The 24,270-nt window shown below is 38.1% G+C and overlaps 1 protein-coding gene across 5 annotated transcripts in view; it reads right to left on the bottom strand.

Annotated features, from left to right (window-relative positions):
• The window catches only part of LOC126485117 (oxysterol-binding protein-related protein 9), a 520,094-nt gene that overhangs the window by 304,911 nt on the left and 190,913 nt on the right, over positions 1-24,270 (bottom strand). For 4 of the 5 annotated variants that reach the window (XM_050108747.1, XM_050108749.1, XM_050108745.1 and 1 more), the window contains exons 2-4: positions 18,836-19,036; positions 9,752-9,853; positions 5,909-5,995 (exon numbers count right to left, since the gene is read on the bottom strand). In XM_050108747.1, coding sequence (XP_049964704.1) covers positions 5,909-5,995; positions 9,752-9,853; positions 18,836-19,036 — 390 coding nt within the window. The remainder of the gene's footprint in view (positions 1-5,908; positions 5,996-9,751; positions 9,854-18,835; positions 19,037-24,270) is intronic. The other variant, XM_050108748.1, reaches the window with a different exon arrangement.

Raw genomic sequence — 24,270 nt, forward strand, 5'->3', positions numbered from 1 at the left:
CTATCACGCTGTCCCCTTCTCAGTATGTTCCTCTCCTCGCCAGTTATGTGGGGAATCACTTCATTTCTTACCTTAACAGTCTGTACACACAACTTTTAACAATATTCTATAGAATCAATTTCAAATGCTATGATGCTCTCAACTTCTGCCACCTGAAAAATAGCTTCTGGTATGATTAAAACAATTTTGGGTTCATCCGATCTGGCTACTATTGTGTTACAGTAAATACTGCTGAAAAACATGTCATTCTTTGCTCATCTATATCCAACCCTGTTGACTTTTTTCTGAGCACTATACGCATTTCAAATGCCCCTTTGTTAGAATAAGCTACTACTCCACAAATAAAAAAAAATGAAAGGAAAACATTACTACAAAATTTCATATTGTCTTTATTTTTAGCAAAATATCTCATGTTAGACAGTGGATGGCAAAAAGAAGAGGAAGAACATGCAAATAACACCATCAACCATTCTCACTCACCTCTTCTGGGTTGGATGGTATCTGAGTGTGGCAAATAACTTATGAGACAGTAAAGACGCACACAGTAAGCACTCTACTCAATGGTAGAAATTTTGCATTATTTTCCCAGTCAAAAATCTGGGAATGGCCTTGCCTCCCTCAGCCTTTGTGTTATATGAAGTGCAACAAATCCTTTATGGCTTGCTGAAAACTTATTTTACCCAAAGACCTTTAGGAAAGAAATAGGACTGGTAAAGTGTGACAGAATCACACTATATAAATATATAAAATCGAAGAGTCATGGAACAACAGAGGGCTAGATCCAAACGTTTTTCCCATTGCCAGGTAATTTGTATTATTGTCACCTAACAAAATAAATGAAACTTTGGATAGTATGAAAATACATTAGAGCAGCGATTATCCAAACTGAGGGACACGGGTTTTAGGAAAACCAGTTTATTTGGATAATTGAAGTATATACATTTGTATACCAATAACACTACATACAGGGTGAACTTAATAAAACCGACAGACTGTAGGGATGGATTCCAGACTCAAAATAGAGGAAAGAAGGACCTATGAATGTGTGTCCGGAAAGGAACAGTGTGCATGCAATGACAACAAATCTTCCCAGAACACAACAGAGCTGCATCGCAAGATGTTCACAGTAGTTTCTGTGGGAGTGCAGGCGATAGGTATACTAGCAGTTGTCGTGCAGGACACATGTAATTGTACTCTGGTTTACACGACACTGGTGGGCCATTTGCCTAGAACTTGTAATAGGGTTCATTTAGTATCCTGTAGAACCTAGTCCTCCAAATCAGGTGTACATACAGTTAGCCACCTCTCTGCACATTCATCGGTCTGAAAGGACCCATGATTACATTAACACCCAAAAAGGGCTTGAAATGTTGTGTTATGTTGTTGGTGTCTGTGAGGGTACTTGTTTTGGTGTAGTCATGCTGCCTCTCGACCATTTCCATCTGCTTGGACATACACAAACACCATCTTGGCTTGTTCCCATGAATACCAGACCATCTGCTGCTTATAGTATGCTGTGTCAATCCCATAGCCTGCAACACACAAGGAACACACATCATGTGGTCAGATGAACTTTCATTCATTAATGCCATCAATGGTGGCAATGATTCGTTTCTAGACATTTGTTCATAGGACCTTTTATCCTCCATTTCCAGTCGGGAATCAGTCCCTGCAGTTTGTTAGTTTTATTAATGTTCACACTGTATAACAATAATAACATGTATATCTTATTATTATAAAGTTAAGTACTGTAGGAAAGTATGTAGTACAGTCTAGTAAATAAACAACATGTAACACACATGCATTTCGCATGTACACAGAATTAACACTTAAACAATCCCTAATTTTGGTCTATCTTAGCAAGTCTACCTGCTTACAAGCAGCTAAATCACCCACTTTTTTCAGGACAGGAATTTGATACTGGTTGCTTTCACCTTGAGCCTCAAACCACCGCAAGGCAGTATCTGAACATGTAAATGTTCCAAATGAACCAATATTTGAAATGCTGCCAGCATCAGTGACAGGATTTTCAATTTTGCTATCCTGCATGATTTTGCGCCCTGGATCTGCATCATCAACGCTCATCCATTCTTGAACGTCTTCTTAATCATATTCATTGTGATGCTTCTCTCTCTCTCTCTCTCTCTCTCTCTCTCTCTCTCTCTCTCTCTCCCTCTCTCTCCCTCTCTCTCCCTCTCTCTCTCTCTCTCCCCCCCCCCCTTCTTTCCCCCCCCCCTGTAACTCCCCCCCCCCTCTTCCCCCCCCCCCCCTGTAACTGTCAACTTAACAACTTTGCACTCATTATATAGCTTGTTTGCAGATCCATCTTCTTCCAATCTTTTATTAATCTTGTATTTATCTCTCATGGAAAGGATAACACAGTTATGTTTATGCATTTTATACTGCACGTTTACTTTACGTGGCAAAATTTACAGAAGTGCTCATAAAAGAGAGTAAATTTTTACTATTGAAGGCAACCTTTGCGTTACTGTTATGGTGGATGAGGGATGAACACTGTAGGGATAGCGCGGAGGGAGGTGGGGAAAGGGTAAGCATGAGCGAATGAAAGTTCAGTTTAAATGGTTGTTTGGTTGATCAACTTTTGGCTAATTGGTGCTCTAAAGAAGCCAGTCAATGGTGAATTATTCATTTTCTGAACATTTAGTATCAAGACTTTTAACTGCTATTAGAAACGTAATGGAAAATTCACATGTTTCATGTAATAAAATACAATGACTGTGACTTGTGTAGATGGAGTTGATGAATCGTTTGTAACTGTGTGCACTAGATGGCAATACGAGGCAAATATCTATGTATGACACATCTTGCAGCTCTCAAATACTGAAGAGAAGACTTTTTTTAATACCATAGCTGTTATTTATTTCCTGGCTGACTTGTTTTGGGTTTTGCCAATTTTCACAAGTTGCCTATTATAGAGAACAAAATTATTTATGAGTGGACACGTCAGAAGTGGATTAAAAAAAAGGTATCATTGACAATATGATTCATATGGTAACTACTTACATATTTAGTAGGTGTGGACAGTTCTGTTTATGTCATTGCATTTTAGTGTATTTCAGACCTGCATTAACGGGTATCACAATTGTAGTTACACTTTACTGTACTAAGTTGATGTATGTGCATGATTTACATTTTAAATGTTCTGTCTCTGTCTGTCCAATTTGTTGCATTAGGTTTTGGAAACACTAGAGTGGTTGCATAATTGAGTTTTACCTATTTTATGAATGAAGTTGGCTCCTAATGTGGTTTTTGTATAGAACCCTATTTTGATGTTTGCTTTCATTAGTGTACTGTTTATTCTGATACATGTCTCCTGTATGGGTGTACTGCAAATTTATCTTTTTTTTTTTGTTTCAGTCATTGTCAGTGTGGTTTTGTCTTTAACACTTTTGTGTTTTGTATTTAATTTCTTTTTACTACTATGAATGACGATACCTGTAGTTGTGGATACGCAGAAGATAATGAAAGTATGTAGAAAGTCCACGTTCATTACAATTAGGTCGAGGAAGTTAATGCTGTTGTTATGTTAGTGTTCATATGGTTAAACTGTTGTTGGAAGTCACTAATTTCCTCATGGCAGTATCATCTAGCTATCTCAGATATATATCTAAGGTATATGGTAACTACATACATATTTTGTATGTAGCTTATGTCTGGTGTGGACAATTCTATTTATATCGTCACATCATGCTTGATAATGAAGGTACCACAATTAAGAAAAATATAGATTATGCACTTACACTAATATAATAAAATAAAGTGTAACTACAATTGTGGACTCTTTATGAAGTTGGGAGCTCTGACTACTCACAGTATATTTATTCTTTCGTGAGGTTTGTTGTAAATAGTCCACTGAAGTTCAAACAAAACAATCATGTACATAATTAAGACACCAAAAGGAAAAATGATATTCACTGCTCCACATTAAGGTTCTCTGTAACACAGAAAGGAATGCACAACACTGCAGTTGAAATTTTTGATCACTTACCCGGGGATATGAAATGTCTGACACATAGCAAAGTAAAATTTGAAAACAAATTGAAAAAAGGTTTCTAAAAAAGAGGGAGAGGGGAGAGAGAGGGGGGGGAGAGGGGAGAGAGAGAGAGGGGGGAGAGAGAGAGGGGGGGAGAGGGGGGAGAGAGGGGGGGAGAGGGGGGGAGAGAGAGAGGGGGAGAGGGGGGGAGAGAGAGAGGGGGGAGAGGGGGGAGAGAGAGGGGGGGAGAGGGGGGAGAGAGGGGGAGAGGGGGGAGAGAGGGGGGGAGAGGGGGAGAGGGGGAGAGGGGGGGAGAGGGGAGAGAGAGGGGGGGAGAGGGGAGAGAGAGGGGGGAGAGGGGAGAGAGAGGGGGGGAGAGGGGAGAGAGAGGGGGGGGAGAGGGGAGAGAGAGAAAGGGAAAAAAAAGCAAGAAAGGAAAAAAAAGCAAGAAAGGAAAAAAAAGCAAGAAAGGAAAAAAAAGCAAGAAAGGAAAAAAAAAGCAAGAAAGGAAAAAAAAAGCAAGAAAGGGAAAAAAAAAGCAAGAAAGGGAAAAAAAAGCAAGAAAGGGAAAAAAAAAGCAAGAAAGGGAAAAAAAAGCAAGAAAGGAAAAAAAAAGCAAGAAAGGAAAAAAAAAGCAAGAAAGGAAAAAAAAAGCAAGAAAGGAAAAAAAAAGCAAGAAAGGAAAAAAAAAGCAAGAAAGGAAAAAAAAAGCAAGAAAGGAAAAAAAAAGCAAGAAAGGAAAAAAAAAGCAAGAAAGGAAAAAAAAAGCAAGAAAGGAAAAAAAGCAAGAAAGGGAAAAAAAAAGCAAGAAAGGGAAAAAAAAAGCAAGAAAGGGAAAAAAAAGCAAGAAAGGGAAAAAAAAAAGCAAGAAAGGGAAAAAAAAGCAAGAAAGGGAAAAAAAAAAGCAAGAAAGGAAAAAAAAGCAAGAAAGGAAGAAAAAGCAAGAAAGGAAGAAAAAGCAAGAAAGGAAAAAAAAGCAAGAAAGGAAAAAAAAGCAAGAAAGGAAAAAAAAGCAAGAAAGGAAAAAAAAGCAAGAAAGGAAAAAAAAGGCAAGAAAGGAAAAAAAAAGCAAGAAAGGAAAAAAAAAGCAAGTAAGGAAAAAAGGCAAGAAAGGAAAAAAGGCAAGAAAGGAAAAAAGGCAAGAAAGGAAAAAAGGCAAGAAAGGAAAAAAGGCAAGAAAGGAAAAAAAAGAAGGAAGAAAAAAAAAGAAGGAAGAAAAAAAAGAAGGAAGAAAAAAGGAAGAAAGGGCGGCTTGTGAAAATGGGCAAAGCACGAGACTAGTCAACCATGAAATCAATAGCAGCTTTGGTATTAAACAAAGTATCTTTCTTTCTCTATGTATACTTCATTCGTAACATTACAGTTACGAAATATGCTGCAAAAATGTATTTAACATATAACAAATAATCTGAAGATGGAAGTTCGCACTATTTTTTTTTTACACCCAAAATAATGTAGCAATGTTGAGAACATGGAAGTTGTGTAATCTTAATTAGGCACTTTGGGCATTCAACTGGATCATCACTTCAATTTTATGCACAATATTTCGGAAACTAATCCAGTGTGGCAATGAGAACACATAAGAACATACATCACAGTACCTGAAGAACACGACTAGGTTGGTCACTGAAATGTTGTTCGTAACATAGAACAACTGGACTGTATACTTTGAAGCATATCGCTAATCCATCTTGCCAAGAAAACTTGTATAATATTGTGGGAGGCATGAAGAATTCATTTTAGTGTAAATATAATAGTCATCAGAAAATTACTGGGCTGTGTATGTTGATAAACGAACCACCATGTGTGTCTTGTGCTACTGCCAAAGAGACGGGGATTCACGTACTTTGCTATCGCAAAAAGTAGGCACTACTTCCAAATATTGCTGTTGATATCTTTCTGCTGTGCACTCACATTTGCATGGTCTCTAGCTCTATTACACCTAGCCAGTGCTGTAGCTGAAGCCGGTGGATGTTGAGGCAGCGTACGCTGTTCCAAGGCCTGAAAGAAAATAAGTCAGATGATGAAATGCAGCAGTTACAAGTGGAAGGAAAATAGTACTCTGTTTCACATGGGTGAAAGTTATATCTCTCACCAAGCAGGAGAATAGCTCGACTTATTTTGTTTTAGGCACTTCTATTTTTCAATAACTTCTTATCTTTCTTGCATTACTATTACTTCAAACCAGTGTGCACCAATTGACTAATTATTAATGATTTTTACTGAATAACTGCTGGCAACTGTCGATTCATTGTGAAAGTAATTGTCATGGTTTCTACCCATGTTTCCCACTTAAATTCACATACAATAACCAACTAACTTTTACACAAGTGAACTAAGTGCATATGAAGCACACATTATATTAGGTGTCTGATCCCCATCCTTTACAAAAACAGGTGCAACCAAAATATACTGTAGAAAGCAATGTTCTTTAATTGAAAAGGAGCATGAAAATGGGAATGTAACTTAGGTTGTTCTCCTCAAGTCACAAGTTACAGGTTTGTGTGTGAGCTGATCTGCTGGCTGGTACAAATGGAAAATAGTGTACATTGCACGTTAAATATATTAAGTACACATGTGATACACTTAACTTAATGGAAGGGTATATGTTCACAAAGGTGAAGACAAATACATCACTATACAAACTACTGACTCAAGTTCCACTGCATCAACTGAAAATGTAGCTATTCCGACAATGATATTTTTCATTGACGAAAATAAATCTATGCCTTTCTTTATATTTTTGTGACAACTGTGTTGCACTATTTGTAGTACTTCTTGAATCATTCATTTTTTAAACTTTCTTACTTTTGAATAAATAGGCATAATTCCTCGTTATGTTGCTCTTGCATTACATCTCTCAAGCAAGGTGTTGAGTGATCTTACATAACCCAGTAAATTTTAAGCCATCTCTCTCCTCCACATCCTCCTCCTCCTCCACCATCATCAGAACATCACATTCATTTTACTGACTTTTGTAAGTTCTTCACGGGGTATCTGAAATAAAGGGGGTAACTACAAGAATAAGGCTCAAAAATATGAAGTAACTTTCATATTTTTTTTTTCGTAATTCTTTGAGCACTAGAAAGAGGGTTACAAAGAGAAAGGCTCAAACAAGGAAGGGCCCTGGTGGCCAGGAATGTTGAGACACTCAAGCAAGATCTCTAATGTAGTCCTACTTCAGATCTGCCATCTTTCTCATCAACAATTCCCATTCATAGATGGGCTATTGGGAAATTTAATGTATCAGGAGTCATGAATCTGACCAAAAAGAACAGTACTGGTAAAATTTTTCTGTAGGTTTCCAGTTTGTACCATCCTTTATTAAATGTACATCTGTGGAATTTGCAATATTTTCTCATAAAATAACTTTTTGTAAGTAGCATCAATTTCACACCTGTAGTAGAATTAAGTTACTAACTCCACAATCATTTCCTCTCCCACATTTTTACATACAAAAACGGATTAGTTATGCCAGACTAATCACATGTCTGCAAATGCAACAGGAACAGCTGCTAATAATAAAATACTGACATCATATGGACCTGAACAGGAAAAATTATCAACTTTTCTTTTATTGTGACATGAATCAAGGTTCACCATATTCCTTTACACACCATATTCCTTTACAACAAACAAATGTAACAGAAGTAATATTTAAAAAGTGTATCACAGCAGGTGCATCACTATTAACTGATTGGTGGCTATTTAAATGAAGAGCAGTAATGAGTTGGATTATCATTCTTACTAGTGACAAGTGAAACCTGCGAGTCATCTGTATTTGCTAGAAACTACTACAGTGATGGAGTTTAATAAATCTACTGAATTTTTAATATTTTCAAAAGTTGTATAGCACTGTGCTTAACGTAATTCATATGAGCCCTACAGCTGCATCCAGCATTTGAATATTCTACAGATTATGACTGTAATTTTTTAACATAATAATTTCTTCCTAATCAAAACCTGGTTAGAGATATAATTTCAAAGGATTATAGGTACCACTTATGTTTTTGTATTTCATCTACTTTTTGTGACCTACAATGTGTATTCAACTGATCTTTGTAAATTTATCTTAGTCCTGGTATCGGTTTCTCTGCATTTTCTGTCTATATTAATATAACTGGTATCATATTTCTACCTTCTAATGCTCAGCAGAGAATCTGAATGGCATTAAATTTCACACAAACAGACCTATAATCCAGATGTCCTGTTCAGCAAAACTCTGCTCAGTGACTGAAACTTTTTTCATTTTACCCCCCCCCCTCCTCCACCCCCACCCCGTTTTGACTAGCATGGGAATCGTAGGCCCCTCTAACTGGGTCAGAGCTAAACAACATATCAGAGGCTGCTATCCAGGTGGCTGGCTCTCGGTGGAGTGCACAGAAGTGACTTTTTATTTTAATGATTAAACAAGTCTCCATTCAGTCTAGCTGCCAGTAGCTGTAGGAGACCTTGATGTACAAGCGTAAGATCCAAAGGAATGTCCCCCACAGATGGGACTATTATAGTTCTGAAGATCAACTCCTGAAGCACTCAAAGCGAAGTGCCAGAGTTCAAAGCATTCCTAAAAATGCAGTGGAGTTCACATATATTAGATAAAGAAAGCTAATAAAACCCAAAATAGACAGCTATGATATTTTTGGGGCAACTAAGTGCTTGTCAAACAGATAGCCTAATGAGAAATGCTGGTGATATCTTTATCATAGTAAACCAACCCAAATCCAATGTGTTAAATTTGAGGCTGCAAGCGAGATTGACTGGACAAGAGTCAGCATTAAGGGTGGGCATGAACTAATAATTAGATCCTTCACTGACCATTAGACTCATCCCCAAATGCATCAAAGAAATTCCAAGAAAACCTCAATTCAGTAGCGTGTATGTTCTCAATACATACTGCCATCATTGGAAGAGACTTAACAATCAAGATCCATTGACTTTTACAACTTTGTAGGTGGTGGACGTAAGGGATTTTGTGAAACAATACTAAACGAATTCTCTGATGAGTAGCTAGAATCAATAGTAGGAAACCCTTGACAATAATTACTGAAATACAAGGCTGAACTAAAACAATATGCTCCATAAACAAGATGAAGAAGCAGTAGTGTTATTACATGAATGAATTTCGAACTTGTACCTCTGGATAGGAGTATGTAGTGGATCTGTGGCTGAAATAAGTTTAGAATAACAGTTCAACAAGCACTGGACTGATATCTGCCAAGCACTACAGTTCATGATGGGAGGGATTCCCCGTGATATGAAGTCTCTGTAAGTAAAATGTTTAAGAAAGAGTGGCTAAAGGAGCCACAAAACAAATCTTACCTGGGCATCAAAGGAGCAATGTATGAAACCTTCTATGATTACTGCAGCAGAATTTTATCAAAAGAAGTCTCACAAACCCCAAAGAAATTTGGACATACTTGAAGGCAGTTAACAAGATTTAAGTTACCGTCTGGACACTGATGGATGACAAAGAAATTAAAATTATTGTACCAAAGCTCATCTCTACATTTAAATGTTCCTTTACAAAGTGGGACTGAGAAGTACTGCCCCAGTTTAGTTCTTGCAACAGTGCAAAAATCAATGTTATAGATAATAGTGAGAAAGACCTGTATCTCACCTGGTTTCAAATTATGTTCTTCACTAGACACTCTTTCTTAAATCCTCAACTTTCTCTTTTTTTCTCCATTTTGTGTAACCCCTAAAAAAGTTTTTTGATTTATTGTATCACAAATTATTCTTCGATTTTACATACAGTACCTGTACTTGGTCAATGACCATCTGTAGATAGGAATCAGCATCTGCTAGCTTCCTGTCAAAGTCTTTCAAAGTTGGTGCAGGCCGAGTGGGGTCCCACCTCATCTGAAAGAATTTAATATTGATTGCAGCATTCACAGACTACAGAAGTCCCACACATCACTTACTTCCACATTACAAAATTTATATAGAATTGTGATTTTCAAGATCACTTACCATTACAGGACAATATCTGAGCCACAAAAATGAATTATTACTTTGTCTTTACAGCATCGAAGTGAAGAAACAGTTTGTACATTCAATCATTCTCCAACAATACTTATATCTCTTATCTGTTTGTTAGAAAAGAGCAATTATATACAACTAAACAAGTTCAGACAAGGAACTAATGGCAGCTTCAATTCATGAAATATGGGCTAGACAAGATTAGACTAATTGTAGTGCACAGGGAGGCATGTAAGTGGTCTTTCTTCTTCACTCTACATGTGAATGGAATGGGAATAAATGCTAATATGTTGTACAATGGAAAGTACCCACTGCCACACACTTCCAAGTGGTTTTCAGAGTACAGACATATATGTACATTTACATCTACATTTCTTCTAAACAAGCAGAGCAGAACAGTCAACTATGAACAAGTGCCTTCCTTTTTTCGATGTGATTATTCTGATCGATGTAAGAATTCTACTGGAATCAGGCTGTACTAAATATAATGAAACAGAGACCTGCTGGAGCTTGAGTATAACTAATGTATTGTTTACACTATCACTGGTCCTTCAAAACTGACAGTAATAGACTAATATTATTATTATTTCCTTCACCTTCTCAGACGTTAAGTCCGGTTAAAAATGGAGTGACGCGGACCTTGATCAAGCGTCACTTCCTTTTAACTGTACGGTATATGCTACATTGTGTTTAGGAACTTTCGGGTAATAGAACATGTATCAATAATTACGGATTTCTGTAATTGTATATATAAGTTTGGATGTAGCTGTATTGTATTTATGTACTGGTGGATATTGTGTGGTATGACTCCTGTAGTTGATAGTATAATTGGTATAATGTCAACTTTATTCTGATGCCACATGTCCTTGACTTCCTCAGCCAGTTGGATGTATTTTTCAATTTTTTCTCCTGTTTTCTTTTGTATATTTGTTGTATTGGGTATGGATATTTCGATTAGTTGTGTTAATTTCTTCTTTTTATTGGTGAGTATGATGTCAGGTTTGTTATGTGGTGTTGTTTTATCTGTTGTAATGGTTCTGTTCCAGTATAATTTGTATTCATCATTCTCCAGTACATTTTGTGGTGCATACTTGTATGTGGGAACGTGTTGCTTTATAAGTTTATGTTGTAAGGCAAGCTGTTGATGTATTACTTTTGCTACATTGTCATGTCTTCTGGGGTATTCTGTATTTGCTAGTATTGTACATCCACTTGTAATGTGATCTACTGTTTCTATGTGTTGTTTGCAAAGTCTGCATTTATCTGTTGTGGTATTGGGATCTTTAATAATATGCTTGCTGTAATATCTGGTGTTTATTGTTTGATCCTGTATTGCAATCATGAATCCTTCCGTCTCACTGTATATATTGCCTTTTCTTAGCCATGTGTTGGATGCGTCTTGATCGATGTGTGGCTGTGTTAGATGATACGGGTGCTTGCCATGTAGTGTTTTCTTTTTCCAATTTACTTTCTTTGTATCTGTTGATGTTACGTGATCTAAAGGGTTGTAAAGGTGGTTATGAAATTGCAGTGGTGTAGCCGATGTATTTATATGAGTGATTGCTTTGTGTATTTTGCTAGTTTCTGCTCGTTCTAGAAAGAATTTTCTTAAATTGTCTACCTGTCCATAATGTAGGTTTTTTTATGTCGATGAATCCCCTTCCTCCTTCCTTTCTGCTTAATGTGAATCTTTCTGTTGCTGAATGTATGTGATGTATTCTATATTTGTGGCATTGTGAACGTGTAAGTGTATTGAGTGCTTCTAGGTCTGTGTTACTCCATTTCACTACTCCAAATGAGTAGGTCAATATAGGTATAGCATAAGTATTTATAGCTTTTGTCTTGTTTCTTGCTGTCAATTCTGTTTTCAGTATTTTTGTTAGCCTTTGTCTATATTTTTCTTTTAGTTCTTCTTTAATATTTGTATTATCTATTGCTATTTTTTGTCTGTATCCTAGATATTTATAGGCACCTGTTTTTCCCATCGCTTCTATGGAGTCACTGTGGTTATTCAATATGTAATCTTCTTGTTTAGTGTGTTTTCCCTTGACTATGCTATTTTTCTTATATTCGTCTGTTCCAAAAGCCATACTTACATCATTGCTGAATCCTTCTGTTATCTTTAGTAATTGGTTGAGTTGTTGATTGGTTGCTGCCAGTAGTTTTAGATCATCCATGTATAGCAAATGTGTGATTTTGTGTGGGTATGTTCCAGTAATATTATATCCATAATTTGTATTATTTTGCATGTTGGATAGTGGGTTCAGAGCAAGACAGAACCAGAAAGGACTTAATGAGTCTCCTTGGTATATTCCACGCTTAATCTGTATTGGCTGTGATGTGATGTTATCTGAATTTGTTTGAATATTAAGTGTGGTTTTCCAGTTTTTCATTACTATGTTTAGAAACTGTATCAATTTAGGATCTACTTTGTATATTTCCAATATCTGTAGTAACCATGAGTGGGGTACACTATCAAAGGCTTTTTGGTAATCAATGTATGCGTAGTGTAGCGACCTTTGTTTAGTTTTAGCTTGATATGTCACCTCTGTATCTATTATCAGTTGCTCTTTACATCCTCGTGCTCCTGTGCAGCAGCCTTTTTGTTCTTCATTTATAATTTTGTTCTGTGTTGTATGTGTCACTAATTTCTGTGTAATGACTGAAGTTAATATTTTGTAGATTGTTGGTAGGCATGTTATGGGGCGATATTTAGCTGGGTTTGCTGTGTCTGCTTGATCTTTAGGTTTCAGATAGGTTATTCCATGTGCAAGTGTATCAGGGAATGTGTATGGGTCTGCAATGTAACTGTTAAATAATTTAGTTAGATGTGAATGTGTTGAGGTGAACTTCTTTAGCCAGTAATTTGCTATTTTATCATTTCCAGGGGCTTTCCAATTGTGTGTAGAATTAATTGCTCGGGTGACTTCATGATGCAAAATTATCACTTCAGGCATTTGTGGTATCATCTTGTATGTGTCTGTTTCTGCTTGTATCCACTGTGCATGCCTGTTATGTTGTACCGGGTTTGACCATATGTTGCTCCAGAAGTGTTCCATGTCTGTTATGTTTGGTGGATTGTCTATTTTAATGTGTGTGTTATCTATTGTTTGGTAAAATCTCTTTTGGTTTGTGTTGAATGTTTGGTTTTGTTTCCTTCTATTTTCACTTTTTTTGTATCTTCTAAGTCGTTTGGCCAATGCTTGTAATTTCTGCTTCTTTTCATCTAATTGCTCTACTGCTTCTTGTTGTGAGATTTTACCTAACCTTTTTCGTTTTTTGTCTGATATTTCATTTCTTATAAATTGTGTTAGCTGTCCGATGTCTTTTCTCAGTTTTTCTATTTTGATCTGTAGCCTGTGTTGCCATGCTGGTTTTGTGGGTTTCTTCTGTGTGTTGGTTTGTTCTGATCTCTGCCTAGTGTGTATATTTAGTGTAGTGAGTGCTCCTATATAAACCAGTAGTTGTAACTCTTCCATAGTTGTATTTTCATTTATTTTGTTGTGTATGATTGTGTTGATAGATTCTATTGTTGTTTCGACTTGTGGGTTATTTGGCAGTCTATGCAAAAATGGTCTGATGTCTGTATTTGTGTCTTTGTATTCTATATATGTCAGCTGAAATTTCTCTTCTATATCTGACACGTGTGTCTCTTCGTGTTCTATTTGTGCTTGTTCTGGTGGCTGTCTGAAGATTTCGTTTTCCTCTGATTGTTTAATTGATGCGTGTTGGTCTTTGTTTGCTCTGGGATGTTTGAGTCCATTACTGTATTTTCTTCTCCTTCTGATTGCACATTATTTTGTTCCAGTATTTGTTGTACTTGTTGTTTGATGTTTTCTAATTCTGACTGGGGTATCCTGTTATTTTTTATTATTACACGGATCTGATCAGCTAGTCGTTGTTCCGTTAAAAATTTTAATTCTGGGTATCTGGTAATAAATGTTGTGTATACTTGTGATCTGTATCCAGTTGTGTTGGTTCCTAGGTTTGTTGCTTGGTAATAACAGAACATGAGGTGTCGATTAACTTCATCTGACCATCTCATCCTCTGTCTTTGTTTTCCTTCTAGGGTGGTTGCAGGAAGCATATCCTGCAAAACACCTCTATTTGGATTTAAATCATTTTCCAGTTGGCTAGCAGTGTCGTTACCATTGTGGGCGGGCATAGGGTTCAAGCATCGTCCCCGACCATGACGGCACTTGTCCGAGGCTTCTTTAGTTCTGTCCTGAACCAACTAATCACACTAAAAAGGGGGTTAGCCCTATTAGTGGTTTGTTCTTTTCGTCGCCTTTTACGACTGGCAGAACATATTATTATTATTATTATTATTATTATTATTATTAATTATTATTATTCCCGTGGAGGCCCGGGAAAAGAATAGGCCTCCAGTCCTGTCATACGCTTGCTTGGATATTGACCATCCCTCTGTTTAGCATTTTTCATTGTGCCTTTCTGCAACTCACCACCACCTTTCTGTGGTGTGTAGCGATCTATCATTTTCATAATAAAATTGCTATTCCATCCTGGACTTTCTATTGTTTGATGAGCATTATTTTATTAGTTGAAGGTAACTACATACTAATATATTATTAAAATGACTACGGTTGACACATTTTTACTTATTCAATTTAAGTTCATGTGGCATATGCTGAGATGTTGCACGTGTCCAATAAAATTATTATAAGGTTAAAGAAATGAAGGTACAGTTCGGTCACAGAAGAAATATTTATTCATAAACAAATTAAAATCAGATGATGCTGAAAAATATACATTTGAAATAGAACAAAAATTAGAACTGAGACAATCCTGTCAGGTATTGATAAAAAACTATCAGTTGAAGAGTGTCAGTGGCAAAGACTCTTCAATAATGAAAGAATCGGAAAATAAGCTTTGGAAATGCTTATTCAAAAATGATGTCTGTAATGGTTTGTTCCTTCAGAAAGGTTACATATTCTGGTCGTGCTAATTAACATTGAACACTTACCTCCAAAGTCACATTTTTGGGTTGTCTTTGTGAAGGTCAAGTAATGCCCACAATTTGTGTGAATGAATGTGGGAAACTGCCCAGAACTATATTCAAATCATCCAGTAGATCCAACTACCGAAAGTTTACTGCCCTTGTCTAACCGGTACAACAGAATGTTAACATAGCCACAACAGGGGTTTGTAAAATTTGTAATTAAACTGCCTCCTAAAAAAAGATAATCACCCTGGAGACATGGTTGGACGACCATCTAATTTCATTAACATACACACTATCAGTGGAGGCAAATCACTACTGTAGCAGATATAATGAGGCACCAGAATGCATTAGTGTAGCTGATGTTTAGTGTTGTTACCAGGCCTCGTAGGATATACAGAGCAGAAACAGCATCAAATGTTGAGCAATCACTGTGAATGGAGTTTTCAGCACATTACAGAGTTTGAAAGGTGACTCATTGTGGGTCTCCATTTAACTGGCTGGTTGAATCATGAAATATTCAAATTTGTGGGGCATTTGGCTGTGACAGTGGCCTGATGTTGGACTGCATAGGAATGTGAGGGCAGGCATACTCATCTACAAGGTTCTGTTTGTTCATGTCTGACCACCACAAGGCAGGATCGTCATATTGTGCACCAAGTACATTGTCATTCCTTCATTTCTGTGCCGACATCCAAGAACAAGTGAAGGACTCCCTGCAACATTCTGTACCATCCCACAATATTGATTGAAGATCAGCAGCAGCCAGGCTAGCGAATTACTATCTCATTCCTAAGCTGCCATTAACATTGCAACACAAATGGCTGTATTTGAAATGTCATGACCAGAAAGCAGGGGCTGTTGATGAATGGTGTCGCACTGCACTGAGTGAGGCATCAGGTTCTGCACTACCCCAGATGATCATTATTGGTGAGTATGCTGGAAACCTGGTGAGAGGTCTCTTTCTTCCAGTGTTTTGGAGAGGCACAGTGGTATTACTCCTGGCACTATGGTATGGGAAGCCTTTGGGTATGACTTCAGGTCATGTCTGGCAATGATTGAGGAAATACTGGTGGCACATCAGTATGTTGTAGACATCCTGCATCCTTGTGTATTACCTCATATGTGCCAGTATTCTGTAGCCACTTTTCAGCAGTAACATGCTTGTCCACAAATAGCGTATGTCTTTATGAACTGATTTTGCAATGATAAGGTACTCCCATGACCAGTAAGATCCCCAGATCTGTCCCCAATAGAACCTGTGTGGGACCAGCTGGGACATCAACTCAGTCCCAGTGCCAGAATCCATTATATCAATGACAATTTACGAAAGTTTTGGGCCAGCATGCATTAGGAAATGCTACAATGGTTTTATGAAATCCCTCCCACCCTAATAGCTACATGCATCCATGCCAACTTGCTGCAACTTAATACTCATCATACTGCCAAATTCTTTGTAAATGTAACTCTACACTGTCATCACTAAAAGGAAGTCACATATGCTCTCTACCAGTTGAGTTTCGTTTTGTTTTGTTTCTTCCTCCCTTGTGTACAATCACTTTTTTGTCCAACAGTGTATAACTCAAATTCGAGTAGCATTGCCGTCCTGCTAAATTGAAAAATGTGCCCACTCTTGGCAACATGAGTATTTCGATCTTGACAAAAAATATCTCACTATTTTCTGCTTTTTTCCTTCTTCTATGCACTTCTCTAAGTTTGGCTATAGACCACTACATTGACATTTGCGATATAATGGTTGCTGTTACTCTTGTTTATGCAGGCATTCATGATCATTTAATAGATGGTATTCAGCAGAATTCAGGTCAATAACTTGTAACTGACGAGGAATCGGCTATCTTCACCACTGTGTTAATTACAATTTAACCCTTTAACTGCTCTGAATGTGTTTACGCGCGCCACCAGTCATAATTGGCACTCTGAATGTGTGTATGTGTAGACACGTTCAGAGTACGAGGTAGAAGGACTGCTGGCAGGCATAAACACCCTCAGAGCAAACAGGGACAGTTACAAAGGCACGCGCTTTAACACATCCAGAGCAGTTAAAGGGTTAAGGTTTGATTATCTTTTAGCAATCAAAGTGCTTTGAGTTTGCTTCCATGAAAAAGTAATGCAGAAATGAAAAACATAAATTCATAAGATAGATAAACGAAAGTTTCAACAAATGTGGCAAGTTTTGTACAAAAACATGGAGCCAGTAAAAAAGAGTTACAGTTCTAAATACAGTTCGTTGTTACCTACAAATCTGTTCACCTGTTCAAAAAGGTAAACAGCCATACATTACCCGCAATCTCCTGTACCAAACTTTCACTTTTAATACATTGACCTGAAACAAGTTATGGGATAGCGATACATACATATATAGTTGGTGGTCATAAAAGGCATAAAAGGGCACTGTGTTGGCCAAGCTGTCGTAATAATTCATGTAAAAAGGTTTACGATATGTTTATGGCTGCACAAAGTGAATTAATACACTTTGAATGCAGAATGGTAGTTGGAGATAGACACATGGGGCACTCAATTTCAGAAACTGTTAGGGAATTCAATATTCTGAGATCCACAACGTTAAGAGTGTGCAGAGAATACCACATTTCAGGCATTACCTCTCACCACGGATAACACAGTCGCCAACGACCTTCCCTTAACGACAGAGAGCAGTGGCATCTGCTTAGAGTTGCCAGTGCTAACAGACAAGCAACACTGAAATAACCGAAGAAATCAATGTGGGACATATGACAAATGTATCCGTAAGGGTAATGCGGAGGAATCTGGAATTAATGAGCTATGGCAGCAGATGACCAACACCAGTGCCTTTGCTATCCGCACACTGTCTGCAGCACCTCTCCTGAGCTTGTGACTGTATCAATTGAAGCTTAGATCACCGGAAAAACCGTGATCTGGTCAGATGATTCTCGATTTCATTTGGAAAGAGCTGATGGCAGAGTTCGAGTGGGGCACAGACCCCACGAAGCCATCAACCCAAGTTGTCAACAGCACAATGTGCAAGTGGTGGTGGCTCCATAATGGTGCAGGCTGTGTTTACAAGGAATGGACTCAGTCCTCTGGTCCAACTGAAACAATCAGTGACTGGAAATGGTTATATTCGGCTGCTTGGAGACCATCTGCAGCAATTCAATGATTGAATTTTTATGGCTGACAATGCACCAAGTCACCGAGCCATAACTGTTTGCAATTGGTTTGAAGAACATTCTGGACAATTCGAACAAATCATTTGGAGACCCAGATTACCTAATATGAATCCCATTGAACATTCGGGGCCGCGTGGGATTAGCCTAGCGGTTTAAGGCGCTGCAGTCATGGACTGTGTGGCTGGTCCCGGCGGAGGTTCGAGTCCTCCCTCGGGCATGGGTGTGTGTGTTTGTCCTTAGGATAATTTAGGTTAAGTAGTGTGTAAGCTTAGGGACTGATGACCTTAGCAGTTAAGTCCCATAAGATTTCACACACATTTGAACAATTTGAACATTCGGGGGACATAATCGAGAGGTCAGTTTGTGCACAAAATCCTACACTGGCAACACTAACAGTTATCGGCTGCTATAGAGGCAGCATGGCTCAATATTTCAGTGCAGGGGGCATCCAACGACTTACTGAGTCCATGCCACATCGAGTTGCTGCACCACACCAGGCAAAAGAAGATCCGACACAATGTTAGGAGTTCTCTCTTGATTTTTATCACATCAGTGTACAACAAAATTCGAAGAAGGGTTAATTTCGGAATAGAAGTTAGTGTCCAACGTCAGCATTGTTGATTTCGTGGAACAAGTTAGGAACAAAGTAGCGAAAAGAAGCACTTCTCTTTTTCCACTTTGCTTGGAACTTGTGTGCTAACGTATATACGCTGTGCCTTGTCGCAAGTGTCTCACCCTGTGGGCGTGCCGCAGGATGGTGTCCTCGAGGGCTCGGATCCAGCGCTCGCGCTCGTCAGCGTCCCTTGCCTGCAGGTGGAACGTCTTGCCGTCGACGGTGACTGTGAACGTGCAGTCGTCTTCGTCGTCGATGCCGATGACGGCTCCGCGCAGTCGCACGCAGCCGCGCCGTACCCCTCGCATCATCTTCTCTCGCGACTGTAACAAAAGAGGCCGCTATATATCGCTGCCTACACAAAGATGTCGCTGAATACTTCTTGCTTACTGTTTTACAAATTTTACGAGTTAACAGATTAACCTCGGTCCCCATCTAGCATGCATGCTTTATCCAACTTTTAAGTTTTCTAGCTCGCGGAATGAAGTAAACTTGCTGTATCTGATTGCAGTGTGTACTTTACACCATATGCTCTCTGTGCATCTGTTATTTTCATTTCTGCATGCTCCGACCAGTGTCGCCAATTCTCCAAGACGAAATAAGCTAAATGTGTGTACAAAAAGAACAGAAAAAGATGAAATAAAACAAGGTTCATTGCTCTGAGATTTTATTTTTGCTATAATTATACTGTGGGGGAGGAATGCATACGAAAATCCAGTTAGGTAGATATTGTTTGATAACTTCATCCGTGCGAAGAAAAATTAGATCATATTTTATACAGAGACAAGCCGAAACGTAATCAACGCTAATACTGTTTTATGGACTTTATTTACTTTTGATTCAAGTACCTGAGAAATAATTTACTCAGATTTATTCATTTCAGGTATGTAAAAGAGTTTGAAAAGCTTCCGGAAACAAGTGTTCCATTGGGTTTTGCAGCATAACTTAAATGCGTGTACCAAGTTTCATTTTAATGGTTTTCAGGGCTAGTGAGAACAACAAAATTAGAGGTGTGCCTTGTCATATCATTAAAGAAATGATTTCTGGATGCACTAGAACTTCGAATGGATATGTAACAATTCGATACAGACCGACCGAATATTGGTTTCGGCCAGAGTTTCGGTTTCTATCAGAAATCAACTAATCTTCGACTTCAGCTTTCGTGAGAAGTCCGGTCGCGTTCGGAATGGATTGAGTCAACAATAGTTTCAAGGGGCGCCGTTTACCTACTAAGAGAAATTGTCATCGCGCGTAAAAACTGGGATGTATTCTTGTTAATCACAATATAATGTAATCATTTCTGATGGTGATATTCTTATTCTAAGTTAATAACAGTTTAATTTACTCAATATTTTACTGAATGGAAAGGGCTATCGTGTGTTATGCTGTAAGATTTTATTAGTGAGTTTCTCTGAAAGCGGACGATTTTCTTTAGTAACCAATATTGGTTTACAGAACTTCGCTCATGTGGTACACCGCTTTACCGGTTCAGTTTGCGTAAATTTATAAAATAACATGCATACTGTTAGTCGGAACTGTGATGTTTTTCGAACTGCTTTCCGCGGCGCTGATTGACGTTGGTTTACTGACTGTGACTAAAATGCATTACGTAATTAGGAACAAAAAAGAGGAGATATGTCAGGTTGTCCGTCGATTGCAAAAACGGAAATGAAGATGGCTGTATGAAGCTAGCGCTCCTAAGAAAGGAAACTAGCAAATATTCCCTTCCGTGTATTTTGTGCTGGGGTGTGATGTCATTTGTCATGTACAGGCTACAGCATTTCGTAGTTTATCTACTTGGTACGTTTGTAGTACAACTAAAGAGTATCTTCCTATAAGAAGATACGCAGGACAGTAGCGTTTTTAGTATGTTGTGGAATTTTTTTGTAGCTGTATCTGGTTCAGTTTACTTATTCTATGACTTACTTTCATTTTATACGTATAAAATGTCAACGAAGAGAAAAGAATCGAATTTGGAAGTACTTTAATGAAAGTACCACCGATTTATCTGAAGCCATTTGCACAGTTTGCAACAAAACACTTTCGTTGGACAGCCATGAACACAAAAGACAAACACTGCATGGATTTAAGCGACATTTATCAAAATTTCTTGGCTCAGAATATAAAAAGGTTTTAAAATGTCGGACATAATACGACCACTTGAAAAATGAAACCAAACCAAAGCGGATGGATTCGATAGTCGTCTTGAGTACCGGTACCGAGAAGCATGAAAAACCCAATCTAATTAAGTCAACCAAACAGTTTGGCCACTAAATCTCCACAATGCCCAGACGATTATGAAAATACGGAAAGAATACACAAATTGATATAAATTGTAGTTCAATGGATTTCTCTCTTCATCCTCTAATATATCGGAAACTTTTATTTTACCTTGATCGGATAACTTGTTACAGAGATGTAAAAAACTAGTGATTTGGGGTATAAGGTAAATTTAGGGAAATTTTAACTTAATTATGTAAATTCCGGTTTCGGCCAAAAATAGAAGAGGAGCCGAATATTCGAATACGGTTTCGACCGCAAATAAATTTCGGTCGGACACTACAATTTGAGACTTTATTTCTATGAATGCATACTAAATATCAACTTATTTTAAAACCTCAATATTTTGACTCAAAAACTAATTTAAATAGACGTTTTCATGTCAGTTTCTCTGACATACCTTTCTTTTCCTCACAATAAAAATATAAATAATGTTTCTGTTAGGTACTTACAGGGCAAACTTCCAAATATCTGCGCTGCAATGTTACATTATTCCCTACAGTTGGCGTACTACTGCACTGAACAGGAGTTCGCTGTTCCTCTCCTCATTCCAGCCGTTGGCATATTATTTTGACAACTGGGAAATCCATGACTTGTGATTCATCCGCGTTTGTTGGTCCACCGCAGTATTCGCACACCTGGGAGTGAGAGCTCTTCGGTCGGTTAATCGTGAGTTTTCATCGTGAAATTTCACGAGAACACATTGAATCAGTTATTATAACAGTACAGTAAATGCACAAGAGTCTTAAAAACATTCGACGTGCAATACGTTTCCCTTAATCATCACTGTACTTTATAACTATAACGTCACCGCAGGTTTCCGATAATGGCCACGGGAGGCCAATTGCAGTAACATAGTGGCTGCGTAATAAACAGAAGTCTGATTTGCTTAGAACAACTTCCTTTCTTGTTGTGAAGCTGTGATACTCTGCTGGTGTCAACTGTGCTCCAACATCGTTTCCAGTAAGTCTCTCAATTGTTTATTTTTCGTAGTTAGATTTTTGGTCTTGTGTCTGTGCATGCTCACGAGCCTAGAACACACACGCAACACACCTATAGTTTGCTTTGTTGTGCTTTTCAATTAAATCTAACAATACACTTCAAGGAGTATTGATGCGTGTTTCGAAATCTTAGTTCAGTGCAAATAATTATGAAATCAGCATGGATTATTCTGCTTTCTTAATGAAAAGAGAAAGAAAGAGAGAGAGAGAGAGAGAGAGAGAGAGAGAGAGAGAGAGAGAGAGAGAGAGGCTAGAAAAGAAGTCAAATAATTGTGAAAAAGCCATACTTCCGGTCCCCAGTTAAAACACTCGTTCACTATGTTTACATGCGGCATCTTCCGGAATACGAAAATCAAATTTTTGAAACCGTTTTTCGCTCTCGCGTTAACATGTGAAGGCCTGAAGCGGATTTTCTAGCACAGTAAAACATTGCGCCTGGAAAACAGCTGTTACAGTTTGTGATTTAGTCAGTAGAATCGTAGTTTATCTTCAATTAGACGAGGTGTAAACAGCTTCAGTGTAATATCTCTACTTACCCTTTACTGTACAAAAAGCCACTCCGTCCATATTAGCCGAAAATTTGTAGAAACAAACGAAACCTAATAGCCGAAACACGTTACAAAACCGGTAGCGTTTACATGGGAGCGAAAATAGAAAAGCGGCAACCAGAAGCGGATTTCCAGAATCGATTTTGAAGTGTTTAGAAGACCAGCCAGAAGCGGTACTGGGAAATCGGTTTACGAAATCCAGTTTTGGGAGCCCCATGCAAACGATGTGATTTACCAGGCAAACGGTAATAAAAAGAAGCCAGACTTAGCTCTAAGAAAGCTTTTTAGTGTTGTCCACGCGTACGCGCCTAATTTTAGAAATTTCAAGATTGGGGCTCGCAGTACGCAAACAGGTAATCATTTTTCCCCTTGCTTCGGGTTGCCATATCAGCTGAGACCTCGTCAGAACACTGAGATGGGGGTCTAGAAACGAAATAAAAATTTATTAAACAAAATTACTTTTTAATTAGAACATAATGAAATGGAACTTGTAGGGGCAGAAGTAGTTGGTATATCGCATTTTTCAGATGATTTCACCTTTTTCAGAAAGTTTTTTTCCTTAGTTACATATTTATAAAACTCCATATGAACGTGAGCTTGCAGTGAAGTCTACTGGGCCGACATCAGAGAAAATGCTTTCTCCACAGTGGTGTTGAGTGTGGGAATGGAAAGCAAAAACTAGCATAATTTTAGCAGTTGGCATTTTCGTTCTGGATTTTCGGTTTCTTTAAGAAATTAAATATTCCTGGAAACAATTGTCGGCTGAAATCTTCACACCATTTTTAGCCAGGTAAGTTGTTGTGGTCTTCAGTCCTGAGACTGGTTTGGTGCAGCTCTCCATGCTACTCTATCCTGTGCAAGCTTCTTCATCTCCCAGTACCTACTGCAACCTACATCCTTCTGAATCTGCTTAGTGTATTCATCTCTCGGTCTCCCTCTACGATTTTTACCCTCCACGCTGCCCTCCAATGCTAAATTTGTGATCCCTTGATGCCTCAAAACATGTCCTACCAACCGATCACTTCTTCTAGTCAAGTTGTGCCACAAACTTCTCTTCTCCCCAATCCTATTCAATACCTCCTCATTAGTTACGTGATCTACCCACCTAATTTTCAGCACTCTTCTGTAGCACTACATTTGGAAAGCTTCTACTCTCTTCTTGTCCAAACCAGTTATCGTCCATGTTTCACTTCCATACATGGCTACACTCCACACAAATACTTTCAGAAACGACTTCCTGACACTTAAATCTATACTCGATGTTAACAAATTTCGCTTCTTCAGAAACGCTTTCCTTCCCATTGCCAGTCAACATTTTATATCCTCTCTACTTCGACCATCATCAGTTATTTTACTCCCTAAATACAAAACTCCATTACTACTTTAAGTGTCTCATTTCCTAATCTAATTCCCTCAGCATCACCCGATGTAATTTGACTACATTCCATTATCATCGTTTTGCTTTTGTTGATGTTCATCTTATAGCCTCCTTTCAAGACACTATCCATTCCATTCAACTGCTGTTCCAAGTCCTTTGCTGTCTCTGACAGAATTACAATGTCATCGGCGAACCTCGAAGTTTTTATTTCTTCTCCGTGGATTTTAATACCTACTCCGAATTTTTCTTTTGTTTCCTTTACTGCTTGCTCAATATACAGATTGAATAACATCGGGGAGAGGCTACAACCCTGTCTCACTCCCTTCCCAACCACTGCCTCCCTTTCATGC

This window comes from Schistocerca serialis, chromosome 6, assembly GCF_023864345.2.
Source record: "Schistocerca serialis cubense isolate TAMUIC-IGC-003099 chromosome 6, iqSchSeri2.2, whole genome shotgun sequence".
NCBI lineage: Eukaryota > Metazoa > Arthropoda > Insecta > Orthoptera > Acrididae > Schistocerca > Schistocerca serialis.